Raw genomic sequence first — 17,478 nt, 5'->3', positions numbered from 1 at the left:
TTATCCAAATGCAGAATTTGAATAAAAGCACTTTGTTTCATACATTTCAGCAATATATTTTTTTCCATGTCTCTGAAGAGTTTAAACTGTGAATCAAAGTTATTGTATGCATTCACGGGCCTACAACAATGCAGTCAGCCAGCCGAATGACTCCCGGAATAAGGAGTTCTCCTGTACAAAGTGCCTAAGGTCTCTATTAACGAGTCGCTGCTGCTTTGAACTTCCGCGCGCATTTTAGTTGAAACTTGAGGTTATGTTTCCTGCGTTCTGCACTTGTTATTATGACTCAACTTCATACCATGGAAAATCTCCAGTTTTCACTGGCATTGTTGAACATTCATGCATTATCATTAAGTGGATACTTTTGATTATTGCTATCGGAAGGAATGCATTATAACTATGGTTCTTAACTAGATCAACTACTGAAGTGTTTATAAATGACTGCTCTGGAATTTTGGTGTGATTTAGTGAAAGTGTTTTATGGACATTTTATTGAAAATTGAAAGCAGTCTGGGTGATTTCGACAATGCCTAGAAATTATTAGAGGCAGAAAGAAACTACTTCAAAATTGCAAACCAAAACTATTAGAAAAAGCTGTACGTGATATTAAAAGTGGCAAGTTGTCTTATAGGATAGCATTTGATTTGTATGGTATAGCTAGGTCCACCCTACAAAATAAAGTGCAGAAAGTACATCCGAAAAGATTGGGAGGACAACCTGTGCTAAATGAGGAAGAAAAGGAAATGCTGAAACAGGCTGTTATCAGGACTGTGCACTGGGGATTTCCTTTCATTAAACTGGATATTAGATATTTAGTGAAAGGTTACCTTGATAAATCTGGATGAAAAGAGAAGAGATTTTCAAACAATCTACCAGGAGAAGAATGGGTTCAAGTATTTCTCAACAGGCATTCGGAAGATATCTCTGTTCACCTGAGCAAAAATATAAAAAGAGCTTGCGTGTAAGTGAACAAAGCAGCTGTTGAAACGTATTTTAACAACATAAAGCTAACAGCGGAAAATCTTCCCCTCAGCAATAATATCAACTTTGATGAAACCAAGATGTTATATGACCCGGGCAAGCAACAGATAATTGTAAAACGAGAGAGTAAGCATGCTGAAAAAATTAATGGCTTCATTAAAATGTAGTGGTTCCGTAATGATGGCAGCAAATGGAGATGGGAAACTGCTCCCTCCATCTATATATATAAAATAAGAGTTTTGTCTGTACATTGCTCAGAATTTGAAATGAATAGTATTTCTGTATCTGTCATGTCCACAGTAACAAGGAAATGCACTTTTTACTTTTCCGTAATTTCTGTCTGTCTTTCTGTATGTATGTATGCGCATAACGAGAAAAACTACTGAAGAGAATTTCATGAAAATCGGTATGTCAAGTCGGGGGATAAGCCACTACAATCTAGGTTATGAATCACTTTATTCACGCTGAGTGAAATTGTAGTTTAGGGGAAGGCCTAAAATTCAATTCTCAAATACTTATATTATTATTTATATTATACTTATATTATTAGCAGTCCTATCGATAAATACTATATAACTAAAGTTCCATAGGATTAAATTTCCCATCATTTATGTCGTATACATTTTTACCGTACCGGCTATGATAACACAGATATTCCTGAATTTCGAGTTTTTTACATTTTCTTATTTTGCTAAGTCCACATCAACGCCGAGCCACGAGAAAATGTGTGAACAGAATTTAATGAAAATCGGTATATAGAGTCGCGGAAGAAGAAACTATAGTCTAAGCTATAAACAATTTTACTGACCCTGGATGAAATGGTAGTTTAGGGGTAGGTGCCTAAAATTTAATTTTTAAATAGCTATGTTATTGGTCCTACAGAAAGTAATACATAACGAAAGTTATAGAGAATACAATTTCCGATCATTTATGTTTTTAGTTTTACCATACGGACTATGATAAGAGTAGTATTTCAGAGTTGGAAGAAAACTAAATGTGAAAGCATACAATATCGAAAGCGTATAACACTGATCAACAATGACATTACATTGACCATTGTTTGTTGTGATGATCTTTGCCTCTTATGGTGACCTCAACTCAGAGAGATGGGATTACTGTTGCGTACCGAGTATAACAGCCTGACTGAATATTGGCGGGAAATAGCTGGGGAGTTACAAAACTTTTTTCTTTAGCATGCCATTCCTCTGGTTCATACCTTGTCTGATACTGCTGGTATGTAACATACTGGTTCTTCATAGTATTCCAGCTATTCGATCCCTACTCTGACGCTCTCTTTTGAATGAGCAGTGTGCACACTTGGCAGAGGCTCACTTAGTACGGTAATAGTAGTATGACCTGGTCTAGAATCACAATTTAGGCCTATTCCAAATTATAGCACCACGATTCACTAAATAATTCAAAATTCAACCCTCAAAAATGAGATTTTCCAACTCATCATCGGGTACACCTAGGAAACAGATTAGTGAAAGGGCATAGATTTACCCTGGGACTCTCCACTATTCGAACCCCCACCCGCCGCAAAAAGACAAAGAGTGTACACGGATCACGGCTGTCTGCCGCTTAGTCGTTCCCACTCTGGAAATTTGGACTGTTAGATCGGCAGCGTAGTACTGTTCTTTAAAAGTGAGAAAACGTGTGGTTTTTCATTTGATCGAGTATTTCATATTGCTTTTAATCACGCTATTCCTACAGACGTCAGTGTAATGACTAGACCTGGCATTTTAGGCTCTAAAAAAAAAAATAGTTTTAGGTGCCTAAAATAGGCTTTTAAAGCAAGTAAATAGCTTTTAAAAAAAGAAAATAGGCACTTAAAATATGTTTTTAAAATGTGTGGATAGGCAGGAAATAGACTTTCAAATATTACAATATACACTTAAACTGTAACATGATACTCTTTTACTTTAACAAACGTGATATCCCTATTCTTAACCGAAATAACTGCAAAATTAGGACAGAATAAAAAAGACATTTATTAAAAACAATACAAAAAAGTTGTGTGTCAAAACAACTTATGGATTATATGATATATCATCAGTACTGATCTAAAACCTTAATACTAAAATCACTGTACACAATTACAGCGCTGTAGGCATCCAATAATGGTGTAAATGCGAATGGAGTATGTGTTTATTATTCGTGAGGAACATTCCTACAGTACTTTCATTCGTAGTTTGCATTACAGTACATAACAATAATCTTCTCCAAATTTCCCACAGTAAGACGGTGTCTTTTGTCTGTTAAAATCATTTTGAAATCAGAAAAAGAGAGCTCCACACTCACAGATGTTAGAGGGGCATAGGGAAACTTACCTACATTTTTCAATTCAATTTCACTTGGTAAGTCTACTTTTCCCCATCCATTACCTTATGTACCCTTTTCAGCACTGAATAACCTGGGTTCTTCTGCAGTACACTAAACCACTTGTCTCTTATTTTATCCCCTACCTTGTCCCTAGCACTTTGTATGTTATTCTCAGCTTCCTCAATTAGAGAAAATTACTGTTTGAGACTGTTTCCTTTTTCCTCCATTTTTGTAATGGTGACTGGAAGAAATGAAAAATTTGCCTGAATATACGCAATGTCTCTCTGAACACTGGAACAATCATTTAACAGCTCTTTGACGGACGACACACGTGCAGAGTTGTCCGTTAAAGGCAAATTGCCTATCACAGTCATGATTTCCTCAAGATTTCCTGCATAATACAAGGCAGCTTTCATCCAGGAACCCCAACGGGTGATGATTGGCTGTGGTGGAAGGGGTGGAAGGGGAATAGAGGGGAGTTTCTCTCGAAAGATGGCTATTCTTGATGGAGCCTTACAGAACACTTTCTTCATTGTTGAAATAAGAGTATTTACTGCAGGAAACTCGGCCCTAACTGTTTCTGCGAGTCTATGCAAGGCATGGGCCATGCAAGTAACATGAATTAAAGAAGGATAGAAAGTTTTCAGGAGAGGTGCAGTGGCAATCATGTAGGAAGCAGCATTGGAGACGAGGGGAAGGACTTTAGAATCATCAACACTCCCAGGATACAACAATTGCAACCCCTTGTTGATGAAGTATGCAATGCTTTGACTATTGACTTTCTCAAGCTGTTTAGAGCGAAGAAGGTGAGCGGTAGATGCCTGATTGGCTTCCAGTTTTCCTACTATAAAGTTAGCAATGTACCTGCCCACAGAGTCGGTGGTTTCGTCCACACATAACCATATGCAAGACTTCCCAATATCCTCCCTGATTGACAAAATTACCCCATTGTAACAAATATCTAAGTAGCTTTCTTTAATGTAGATGCTGATGGGATGTGCTGTTTGGTGTATTTTTGTAAAAAATCTCTGAAAACAGGATTATGCACAGCATTCAAGGGGATATTTGCTGCAACTAGGGCTCTACACATATCAGCATAGAAACCATTATGGGTTGTAGGAGATATAGTTTGTGTGAGCAGAGTCTGTCTAATGTTACTTTTCATGGCTGCTTTCGCTTTGTGACTGGCAGTATCTACATGCTGCTGAAGGTTGGCATTTTTTCTCATGTGAAATCTAAAACACAATAAAGTGATGTCAATTAGAAACTAAGATGATGAATAGAAAAGGTGAGCTATTGAATAAAATGTGTAATTTTGAACTATTTAAATTAAGCCATCATTACTCTATAATGTTCATTAAGAACAAGAACACTACAGTCCCCAAAGGGCCTTGGCTTTCAATAACGGTTGCTCCCCAGCTCATGACCCGCAGATATTGGGTGGCTGGCGTGTGGTCAGCACGATACATCCCTCAGCCATATTGCCTTGCCTCCGTGACCCCTGCTCACTGTAGCTCCTCAGGTGTCCTCATGATGCTGGGTCAACACCGTTCCAGACTTCATAGATTTCTAAATTACTGTCGATACTGGAAATCGAACCCAGGTCGTCTGGACTAGGTCTCTACAATTATTCAAGTATGAAGGCTTTCACGGCCGGTGTCAATATAATAAAATTCTTCCGGGCTGTTATGCCGTGGTCCACTCGTCTCGCTTCTCCCAGACGTTTCGACTACTGCTGCGGCAGTCATCTTCTGTGGCGTCGTGTAGATACGCTCTCCTGTACCAATATCAAAACCTTAGTTTTAGATTAATATGAAATTTAAGATATATGCACATACCTGTTTATTGCAGTACTGGCAGAAAATAATCTTGCCATCAAAAGTCATCCCTGGAAATTGTACAAGCCATTGTTGTATAAGAGCACTCTTAGATGATTTTGTTTTAGGCATGATGAACTATATTCACTTAAACAGATGTTCTTTCACTGGCGACTTGACACAGTATGTCCCTTCTTGCTACCTGCTCCTTGTTCTTCCTAGATAATCCTCCCCCTCACCCCGTTACTCGACACAGTACGTCCTTTACTACCTGCTCGTTGTTCTTCTGAGCTAATCCTCCACCTCCACACTTCACTCAACATTCCTTTGGTGACAGCTGTCTGGGAAGAACACAATTCTGTGAAAAACCCACCCTCTGCTGTTCTGCTCATTCCAGGGATGTCCATTGTGTGATTGTAAAAATTACAGAAGTTGAATTTTATTTTAAATGTAGAAAATAGGCATTTTAGGCACTAAAATAGTAAAATAGTAAGGTCCAAATAGGCATTTTAGGGCACTATAAAACTCTATTAATGTAAGGGATTTATCATGAATTGTCAACATATTTAACAAAAATCATGTTATTTTGTACGGAACGAAATAGGCATTTGCCTTAAAATCCCAGGTCTAGTAATGACCTATGTTCATTTCATTTGGGAAAACCACTAAGACAGACTTTCTGAGGATGTAAAAAAGCAGATGGAGAGTGAGTGTCTACCATTATAACGAAAACTCCCCAACCTGATGAAAATTCCCTTACCCAGTCTTCATACGAGAAAAGAAAAGAAGAAATTTGGTGACTTCCCCGTAGCGTTTCTAGGGTAACGTTAAGAGCTATGCAATATAATACAATGTTGCTCACAAGGTGTACACTACCTAACCTAGAATTCTGTATACAATGTAGAATTCCGTAGCGAAGCACGGCTACATCAGCTAATACATCAATATATATAAAATAAGAGTTTTGCTTGTACATTCCTCAGAATTTAAAAAGAATGGTATTTCTGTATCAGACGAGTCGACAGTAACAAGGAAAATCACTTTTTAATTTTCTAATTTTCCGTCATTTCTGTCTGTCTGTATGTATCTATGTACATACACACATCACGAGAAAACGGCTGTAGAGAATTTAATGAAAATCGGTATGTAAAGTCAGGGAATGAGCCACCACAATCTTGGCTATAAATCATTTTATTCATGTTGAGTGAAATGGTAGTTTAGAGAAAGGCCTAAAATTTTAATTCTCAAAATATTTATTACTAAAGTTATATAGAATTAAATTTCTAATCATTTATGTCATATATTTGTACCGTACCGGCTGTGATAGCAGAGATATTCATGAATTTGTATTTTTGTTGCCAAGTCCATATCAACGCCAAGCAAATGGGTAAATAGAATTTAATGAAAGCAGTGAAGTGGGTGGCAGATTTGGACATTCACATTTAGTGAGATGTACATCACTCGCACTCAATGTGTATATACAAACTGTCAGAGTTGATAGGTGGATAGTGATGTAAATATATTGTGTTTCCTTCCTGTTCTTTCAAACTTTGTAAGTTGTTTTCTTTGACTGTATAGATATGATAATTTGTATTTGCTTTGTACTCATCTTTCACTGGTTGTGTAAATAGTTTATAGGTTGTCATTATCCATCATACGCCAAATAAATAAATTAATTTTTATTCAGTTTTACCATGATATAGATGTTGATTCCCATAGGGAACCTGAAATATTTGTCCCGAAAGAGTGCATTTATAATACCAATATAAATGATGATGATGATGATGATGCTTGTTGTTTTAAGGGGCCTAACATTGAAGGTCATCGGCCCACCAATATAAATGGTCCGTTATTGGACAATATAAATTTTCCAGCTAACTCATTCCTGGATGCCAGCGTTTCGCCCCTGTGTGCTAAGTTGGTCTCATAGGTTGGTACATAGCACACACACAAAGACGCATGGCCAGTGCATACCGTGGAGGCCACAGCGTAGGCTACTTGGAGCCACCGGCAGTGCCAATGCACTATGAGAGACTTTGTCTCATTACCAAAAATTGATGCCTGCTTGGACATCAGATATAGATGTTGATCACCATAGGGAACCTGAAATATTTGTCCCAAAAGAGTAAATTTATAATACCAATATAAATGGTCCGTTATTGGACGTTATAAATTTTCTAGCTAACTCATTCCTAGTGGCCAGCATTTCGCACCAGTGTGCTAAGTTGGTCTCATAGGTTGGTACATAGCACACACACAAAGACACATGGCCAGTGCATACTGTGGAGGCCACTATATAGACTACTTGGAGCCACCAGCAGTGCCAACGCACTATGAGAGAATTTGTCTCATTATGCCTGCTTGGCCATCAGATGAAATAGATGTTGATTCCTATAGAGAACCTGAAATATTTGTCCCGAATGAGTAAATTTATAATAGCAATATAAATGGTCTTTATTGGACATTATAAATTTCCCAGCTAACTTATTCCTGGTTACCAGCGTTTCGCCCCCGTGTGCTAAGTTGGGCTCATCAGTTGGTACATAGCACACCCACCAAGACGCATGGCCAGTGCATACCATGGAGGCCAAGCATCAATTTTTGGTAATGAGACAAAGTCTCTCATAGTGCACAGGCACTGCCGGTAGCTCCAAGTAGCCTATGCAGTGGCCTCCACGGTATGCACTAGCCATGCGTCTTGGCGTGTGTGCTATGTACCAACTGATGAGCCCAATTTAGCACACGGGGGAGAAATGCTGGCAACCAGGAATGATTTAACTGGAAAATTTAAAATGTCCAATAACGGACCATTCATATTGGTATCAGTTTTACCATACCAACTATGGTAAGGGTGGTATTTCAGAGACAGAAAAAACTAAATGTGAGGCCTAAAATGTCGAAAGGTCATAAAACTGATCAACAATAACATTACATTGACCATGGCTTGTTGTGATGATCTTTGTCTCTTATGCTGCCACTCATCTCCGATACATGGGATTACTGCTGCGTATCGAATATAACAGCCTGCCTGAATATTGGCAGGCAAACAGCCGGGGATTTAGATAACTTTCTTCTTTAGCATGCCTTTCCCCTGGTTCATAAATATTCTGATACTACTGGTACGTAACATATTGGTTCAGCATAGTATTACAAGTGATTCTGGGAATTCAATTCCTACTCTGATGCACTGATTTGAATGGTCAGTATGCAAACTTAACTGAATCAATCAATCAATCAATTAATCAATCAATCAACCAATCAATCAATACTGATCTGCATTTAGGGCAGTTGCCCAAGTGGCAGATTCCCTATCTGTTGTTTTCCTAGCTTTTTCCTAAATGATTTCAAAGAAACTGGAAATCTTTTGCAAATTTCCCTTGGTAAGTTATTCCAATCCCTAACTCCCCTTCCTATAAATGAATATTTGCCCCAGTTTGTCCTCTTGAATTCCAACTTTATCTTCATATTGTGATCTTTCCTACTTTTATAAACGCCACTCAAACTTCTTCGTCTACTAATGTCATTCCACGCTATCCCTCTGATAAACAGCACGGAACATACCACTTGTAATACCAATATAAATTGTCCGTTATTAGAAATTATAAATTTTTCCAGCTAACTCATTCCTGGTTGCCAGCGTTTCAACCCCGTGTGCTAAGCTGGGCTCATCAGTTGGTACCTAACACACCCACCAAGATGCATGGCTAGTGTATACCATGGAAGCCACTGCGTAGGCTAATTGTAGCCACCGGCAGTGCCAATGCACTATGAGAGACTCTGTCCCACTACTAAAAATTGATGCCTGCTTGGCCATCAGATGATACAGATGAGTTAGCTGGAAAATTTATAATGTCCAATAACAGACCATTCCTAACACTATCCTCCACCACAAAAACACGCAGTTACCTACACACGGCAGATGCCGCCCACCCTCATCGGAGGGTCTGTCCGACCTCTGGGTTACAGAGTACATGGCTTCTGAAAAAAATTTATTACTCTCATGATCGCGCCTGGTCGCAGCAAAAAGTCACAGTTTTCTATTCATTAAAGTATAGATAACTCTTACAAAAGACTTTCACGGCGGAAATCAAAGGCAATCCATTTTGAAAGTCAGCTCAAATTTGTATAATTATATAGGACTTGGACACTCTGTACCTGAATTTTAAGTGCATATTCCAGACAAAAATATAGTAATTTTCAGAAAATGCTACATACTATATAAAATACATACCTTCATATAATATAATCACATTGCAAGCTAAAGAAATATTTAGTTCTGACGTCCTTACTGAGCCCTCCATAATAATAACTGCGCGCTCACCTCGCCAGAATATGATTCCCTAATGGAGGAGAGCCACTCCAGGCCTTCGGTGAGATTATATAATCAGACAGCGTGATTTTCAATACTTAATTACTGTACTCAAGAGTCTTATAAACATGACTCACAGAAAATGCGCACCAAAGACACGGGTTGAAAATATTATTTTTGGCTGGCTGGATGCTAGAAATTACCCACTGTGCGGCAGTGCCAATGCACTTGAAAGACTTTGTCTCATTTTCAAAAATTGATGCCTGCTTGGTCATCAGATGATATAGATGTTGATTCCCACAGGGAACCTGAAATATTTGTCCCGAATGAGTAAATTTATAATACCAATGTAGTTGGTCCATTATTGGACATTATAAATTTTCCAGCTAACTCATTCCTGGTGGCCAGCATATCGCCCCAGTGTGCTAAATTGGGCTCATCATTTGGTAAATAGCACACCTACCAAGACGCATGGCTAGTGCATACCATGGAGGCCACTGCGTAGGCTACTTGGAGCCACCGGCAGTGCCAATGCACTATGAGATACTTTGTCTCATTTTCAGAAATTGATGCCTGCCTGGTCATCAGATGATCTAGATGTTCATTCCCATAGGGAACCTGAAATATTTGTCCCGAATGAGTAAATTTATAATACCAATGTAGTTGGTCCTGGGCCATGCATCTTGGTAGGTGTGCTATTTACCAACCGATGAGCCCAATTTAGCACACTGCGGCAAAACGCTGGCCACCAGGAATGAGTTAGCTGGAGAATTTATAATGTCCAATAACGGACCAACTACACTGATATTATAAATTTACTCATTCGGGACATATATTTCAGGTTCCGTATGGGAATCATCTATATAACACTCAATGCCTTGTTCATGAATGTGTATTTTTTCGTGACTTTCTCTTTCCTCTTCCTCCTCCTCTTCCTGGTCTTCGTCCCTTGGATTATCATCATCTTCATTTCCCGTACAGCAGATCTTCAGAAGCTGTACAGCAGACTGGAAACTGTAATGGGTAGCAAGCTGGTCATCGCTGTGAATGTATTCGTCTACATTACATGGGAAATTCAGTTGTTAGCTCAGTGTAGATATCAATGCAGCATTTTCAGTCACTTCCTCAGGTGTGCCACGTCATCATTTTCTGCAAATCCCACTTTTGCAAGACACTTTATGATTGTTTGGGCTTTGATCTGCTTCATAGCCAAACTGATCCAGTTGACAGCATCCAGTATGGAAACTGAGCGTGCACAGGAGTAGGTGTTGTCAGCTGTATCCATATTCTTTATCAGCGACTGCATCAATAAACGCCTGGAGTGAGATTTAAAGGTGTAAATCACTCCTCAACACTAGTTGTGTTAGGTGGAAAGCTTGACACTGGAAAACACCACGTGGGCGACAAGTGGCATTGTCGAGAAAAATAATAACTTTACGATTTTCCTTCTTCATCCTACAGTTAAATTCATTCAACCATTCTTCCATTAGAGCACTGGTCATCCAGGCTTTCCCATTGCTCCTCCAAGTTACCGAAAGCTTGCGCAAGTTCAAGTTTTTAAAACATCTTGGTTTTGCTGATTTCCCGATTACCAGGGCCTTTTCCATTTTCCCCTCCATGTTACCACACAACAGTACTGTAAGTCTTTCTTTCGACATTTTACCCCACAACACTTTCCCCCACGAAGCGCAAGTGACTTTGAAGGCAAAGCTCAAAAAAAAAAATCCTGGTTCGTCAGCGTTGAAAATGTCTTTAGGTTCATAGCCAGAAATTAAATTTTGCAGCTTCGATTTCCACACCGCTACTACATTTCCATCCACGTCTTTGGACTCACCACAGACTTCATTCCATATTATATTGTGTCTTGTTTTGAAACTCTCCAGCCACCCAGTTGATGCTTTAAAGGCAGTGTTGCCAAATGATTTAGCAATGGCAAGAGCCTCATTCTGTAGCATAGGTCCACTAACCGGAAGGTTTCTCGAACATGCAATGACGAACCATTCCCACACTAAATCATTGATTTCTTCATTGCCTCTTTCATTAGATTTCCTCTTCATTTGTCCATTCCCCTCCATCCACTGCTTAATAATGTCATCCTTATGTTTTAAAGTCTCATAAACTTGAGTTTTTCCATATCTGAAACCCGACATAATTTCACACACAGACAACTTTTTCTTTTCACTCGCTTCAATAACATTCACTTTCTCGTTCAGTGTCAATGACGTACACATATATTTCTTAGCCACCGTGCTATCTTCAAAACTGACACAAATTTACTTATGGGACACAAGGTATGGGAACTGTTTCCCTTAGAATTGGACTCAAGTTGTACATCAGTATAAGGATCTCTATGAACCATGGCAAGAGTCAGGCAATTAGTGGAGATTTAAATCACATTCTACCAGGAACTTGGGAAACCCGGACCTCATTAGAGCACTGTGACGGAGGCAGTGTGCGAGGCAGACGAGCAGCTACAAAACAATTTCTTGTAGAGTTTCGTTGATTCAAAAGGGAATGCTACAATTTAAGCCAGAAAATTTTACATTTACCTTGTTAGAAAATAAAAATTGATCAGTAACACATTAAATTTATCATGTGATATATTGTGATTTGGTGACTGTAAATTACATATGCTCATATGCTTTTTGTTCCTCAACTTGTATTTATGACCTGCAACTAGGAAAGCTTCTTCTTACAACACCAGAACGTCATTACCTTCATTGTGTGTTTCATCACATTCACTTTCACTGCTGCTGCCAGCACTATCAGTTTTTTTTTTTTTTTTGCTAGGGGCTTTACGTCGCGCCGACACAGATAGGTCTTATGGCGACGATGGGATAGGAAAGGCCTAGGAGTTGGAAGGAAGCGGCCGTGGCCTTAATTAAGGTACAGCCCCAGCATTTGCCTGGTGTGAAAATGGGAAACCACGGAAAACCATTTTCAGGGCTGCCGATAGTGGGATTCGAACCTACTATCTCCCGGATGCAAGCTCACAGCCGCGCGCCTCTACGCGCACGGGCACTATCAGCTAATCATATTTTGGACACCCTTAGAACACTACACAAAAGCAGAAAGAACGTAGAATAAAAAATATAAAAAATATTAAAAAAGGGAAATCACCGAATACGCTTTGAAATTTCGGACAGCAGTTTAAAAAACATGTGCATCCAATATCTCCATGATGAATAGCGTGAATTCAGACACTTTATTTTGTTTTATGCTGGCATATATTTTTCATTTTTAGAGTATTGTAGAGTATTTGGATGATAAACAATACAATTTAAGATTCTCTTTGTGAGTTAAGATGGAAATAACCTCAAAACCATTCAAAATCAGCCCGGTTGACGATATATTTTAACAGTTAAATGTAATCAAAATCCTTTAGAGCATCATTATGGAATTTTCATTCTCTAAGGTGCAATGATTATCCTTTCACTACCATTTTTTAATATTTGCATAGGTTACAATCTGGTATGTACTAATGGAACTTGTAAATTTAACTGAAAACTGTTAACATAAAATGAAATTGCTACTTAATTCAAATGTAAATTAGATGCATTCAATGGCTAGAGAAAATGAGCAGGAAAGCAAAGAAATAATGTGGAGATGAAGATTAAATACAGAATAATAGCAAAGGACTAAAAAAATATATAATTCTTCCATATGAAAGGTATTCCATTACACAGAATTTGAAGTGATAGGTATACCCACTGTACACACTTCATTTGCACCCTACCTAGTAATCAATGTCACGGTCCCTCAAGAACAGCTTTTACAAGCAGAAGTGTTCATCTCAGAAAACTGTGAAAAAGTAGTTTTTATGTTCTGCTAACTATATTTGTGCAGTTTTTGGAGATCCCCAGAAAAACTCTGTTCAGTACATATTTTTCAAGTGATCAGATAGCATAGACCAAATTTTTTATATATCTGTTAGATTTAGGATGCAGAAGTGACGAAGTATGCAAACCTGCAGGACAGGGTTAGTTTCCCCATTACCGTAAGGGTCAGTTTTCAAAGTAACTATGGAAAAGAGTCACAAACCAAATAACCAAATCATCGCGGAAGTTTTCCAAGGTTTCTGGTGCTTCGCCATATTTGCTGGTAGTTTTAAGAGATTGTTTATCTTCTTGTTTTATTTATGCACACTTATTGCACTTCAACCTACCAGCCAGTCTTATATCTGAAGTTAAAAATTTCTTAAAAGAACATACATAAATTAGAATGAAATAACTTTAAGTTTCATTTGTGACAATGATTACCGTAAGATATTAGGCTATTTCATGTTTGTCTTGTGCAATGTCATATGTTCGCCTGTTCTGATTTGCCTAGTGGCTGTTTGACGGAAGTGTAGTGATAAAAATGTGACTTACAATTGGCTTCTGGCAACTATAGGAGTGAACACATTATGTCTTCTGCTAACTATGGTATTGTCATGCTCAATATGAAATAAATGTTAAAATCCAAGAAAAATTACTACAGTATATCACTGCAAATATTATAAAACAAAAAAGTAATTTTGGAGTTAAAGCAGCCAATTACATTCAATGGTGATTCATCTTCTTGTCCTCCATGTGGTGAACGTTGGCCTGCTTTTGTGTGTTGCTGTCTGGGAACAGCTTCCCAGTCCACACCCATTTCACTTGCATCACGAAGGTGCTGCAGATAATTGTAATCATCATCAAAGAATATTCCATACTTCCTCTGCTCTTCTTTTCTCTTTTTAACAGAAACCTAAAAGAAAATAACAACATTAGATCATTTACAATTCAAATTAAAATATCTCTAAAACTAATTTAGAAGTACAAGATAGAGAAAAAATTTTATTGTAATATGGTGTTAACTGATTTAAGGAGAAGTAATGTTTTATGAATATCCTCACAGCAGAGAGCTCATATCTTACAAAGCTACTGAACATTGCAGGACAGAAGGATATTACTACTCAAATACAGGGCAGTAATTAAATGTCTTTCAAGAATAAACACATGGGTACAGTACTGTAGCAAAATCAAGTACTGTATTTTATATAGCCTGAATTACAATTTTGTTATAGCAGGGAAAAAACATTGGCTTAACTTCCATATAAAGAATGTGATACAGCAGCATGCCTGCAATGACACACAATCACCAAGCAGTAACTGAGCCTGCAAGAAAAGATTAGTGACAAAAAAAGAGCTTCTCGAAGAATGTGTTATGTTTAGAAGCAGTCCAATAATTTTTGAATTACTACCCCATATCCTCTGTACAGCAGACAAATAATTTTAATACTGAGTTTTTTTAAACATACATTTTATAGTCATTTATCCTGCAAAGCAGAACAATAATTAATTTTAATCCCTTACAATGCATATAAATTCAGCACTATCATATCAGTGAAAAAAATACATGCCAAGCACACTGATGGTAAAGTGAACAACTTAATTCATATATGCCCATTGTCGTCAAATGTCGAGATGGATATCTGAATACTGTTCTTACACTGGTAAACAGGAAGAACATTTTGGGATGTATTGTTTACAGGTTCATTGTGCTACACTTACTGCATATCAGTGACAACGCGAGATGCTCATTTTTGCGCCTGATCGAGTGACTGGGTGAGAAATATTCTTCTGTACTTCTGTTGCGGTGAGTATTATTTTTATTATATTGTTACTTTTATAAGTAAAATTATATTGTTGTATGTATCTATGGTTCAAGTTTTTGGGTTACTGTAGTCACGTCCTAGTTCTTGAACCATGGGCAACGGCTGAGTGGCCTAGTAAGTTGTCCTGAGAGTCGGGATACCAGCTGCTATGGAATGGGAGTGGGCATCTCGGATATATTCTGAGTCATGGCCCTCCTTGTGCTCAGGCGGCTAGGACTACACAATTCACCGGTGGTCCATAATCCGTTAGAGGAGAGATCCTCACTTGGACTATGTGCAAGTAGGGTAGCATCCTGCTTCATGAATTTACCGAGCTCAGAACATTTTTTTTGCTAGGGGCTTTACGTCGCGCCGACACAGATAGGTCTTATGGCGACGATGGGATAGGAAAGGCCTAGGAATTGGAAGGAAGCGGCCGTGGCCTTAATTAAGGTACAGCCCCAGCATTTGCCTCGTGCGAAAATGGGAAACCACGGAAAACCATTTTCAGGGCTGCCGATAGTGGGATTCGAACCTACTATCTCCCGGATGCAAGCTCACAGCCGCGCGCCTCTACGCGCACGGCCAACTCACCCGGTCTCAGAACATTTTAAGCAAGCCTCAGACCTATGGGAGTAATGGAGTCCCATTCCCATTTGACAGGCGAGAGACTCCTTGGAAACAACTTGGCGAATAAAATGGAATTTGATGGGGAAATATCAATATTAATGGGGCTTATGGAAGAAAGAAGGTAGAACTGGCTGAGTCAGCAAAGAGGATGCATCTGGATGTGCTAGGAGTGATATTCGGGTAAGGGGAGAAAACGAGGAAGAGATAGGAGATTATAATGTGTACTTGACGGGTGTTAGAAAGGGAAGGGCAGAGTCTGGGGTAGGGCTCTTTATCAGGAATACCATTGCACGCAACATAGTTTCTGTTTGGCACGTAAATGAGCAAATGATGTGGGTAGATTTGTCAGCTGGAGGAATTAGGACTAGAATTGTCTCTGTGTATTCACCACGTGAGGGTGCAGATGAGGATGAAGTTGACAAGTTTTATGAAGCATTGAATGACATCGTGGTCAGGGTCAACAGCAAGGATAGAATAGTGCTAATGGGCCATTTCAATGCGAGAGTTGGGAATAGAACTGAAGGATACGAAAGGGTGATTGGTAAATGCGGGGAAGATATGGAAGCTAATGTGAATGGGAAGCGTTTGCTGGACTTCTGTGCTAGTATGGGTTTAGCTGTTACGAATACATTCTTCAAGCATAAGGCTATTCACCACTACACATGGGAGGCTAGGGGTACCAGATCCATAATAGACTATATCTTAACAGACTTTGAATTCAGGAAATCTGTTAGGAATGTACGAGTTTTTTGCAGATTTTTCGATGATGCAGACCACTATCTGATCTGTAGTGAACTAAGTATCTCTAGGCCTAGGGTAGATAAAGTGAAATCTGTCTGCAAACGAATAAGGGTAGAAAATATCCAGGACGAGGAAATGAGACAGAAGTACATGGATATGATTAGTGAGAAGTTTCGAACAGTAGACAGGTAAGCAGGTTCAGGATATAGAAAGTGAATGGGTGGCATACAGGGATGCTGCAGTAGAAACAGCAAGGGAATGCCGAGGAACAACTGTGTGTAAAGATGGGAAAAGGCGAACATCTTGGTGGAATGATGAAGTGAGAGCAGCCTGTAAACATAAAAAGAAGGCTTATCAGAAATGGCTCCAAACAAGGGCCGAGGCAGACAGGGATTTGTACGTAGATGAAAGAAACAGAGCGAAACAAATAGTTGTTGAATCCAAAAAGAAGTCATGGGAAGATTTTGGTAATAACCTGGAAAGGCTAGGTCAAGCAGCAGTGAAACCTTTCTGGACAGTAATAAGGAATCTTAGGAAGGGAGGGAAAAAGGAAATGAACAGTGTTTTGAGTGATTCAGGTGAACTCATAATACATCCCAGGGAATCACTGGAGAGGTGGAGGGAATATTTTGAACATGCTTTCAATGTAAAAGGAAATCATCCTGGTGGTATTGCAAACAGCCAAGCTGATGGGAAGGAGGAAAATGATGTTGGTGAAATTATGCTTGAGGAAGTGGAAAGGATGGTAAATAAACTCCATTGTCATAAGGCAGCAGGAATAGATGAAATTAGACCTGAAATGATGAAGTATAGTGGGAAGGCAGGGATGAAATGGCTTCACAGAGTAGTCAAATTAGCATGGAGTGTTGGTAAGGTACCTTCAGATTGGACAAAAGCAGTAATTACACCTATCTATAAGCAAGGGAACAGGAAGGATAGCAACAACTATCGAGGTATCTCATTAATTAGTATACCAGGCAAAGTATTCACTGGCATCTTGGAAGGGAGGGTGCGATCAGTCGTTGAGAGGAAGTTGGATGAAAACCAGTGTGGTTTCA

At 38.8% G+C, this 17,478-nt stretch overlaps 1 protein-coding gene across 1 annotated transcript in view; it reads right to left on the bottom strand.

Moving 5' to 3' along the window:
* The window catches only part of LTV1 (LTV1 ribosome biogenesis factor), a 134,856-nt gene that overhangs the window by 57,571 nt on the left and 59,807 nt on the right, over positions 1–17,478 (bottom strand). The window contains exon 3 of the mRNA XM_067150014.2: positions 13,969–14,160. Coding sequence (XP_067006115.2) covers positions 13,969–14,160 — 192 coding nt within the window. The remainder of the gene's footprint in view (positions 1–13,968; positions 14,161–17,478) is intronic.

This window comes from Anabrus simplex, chromosome 6, assembly GCF_040414725.1.
Source record: "Anabrus simplex isolate iqAnaSimp1 chromosome 6, ASM4041472v1, whole genome shotgun sequence".
Classification (NCBI taxonomy): domain Eukaryota; kingdom Metazoa; phylum Arthropoda; class Insecta; order Orthoptera; family Tettigoniidae; genus Anabrus; species Anabrus simplex.
This window is presented reverse-complemented; position numbering and strand designations above follow the sequence as displayed.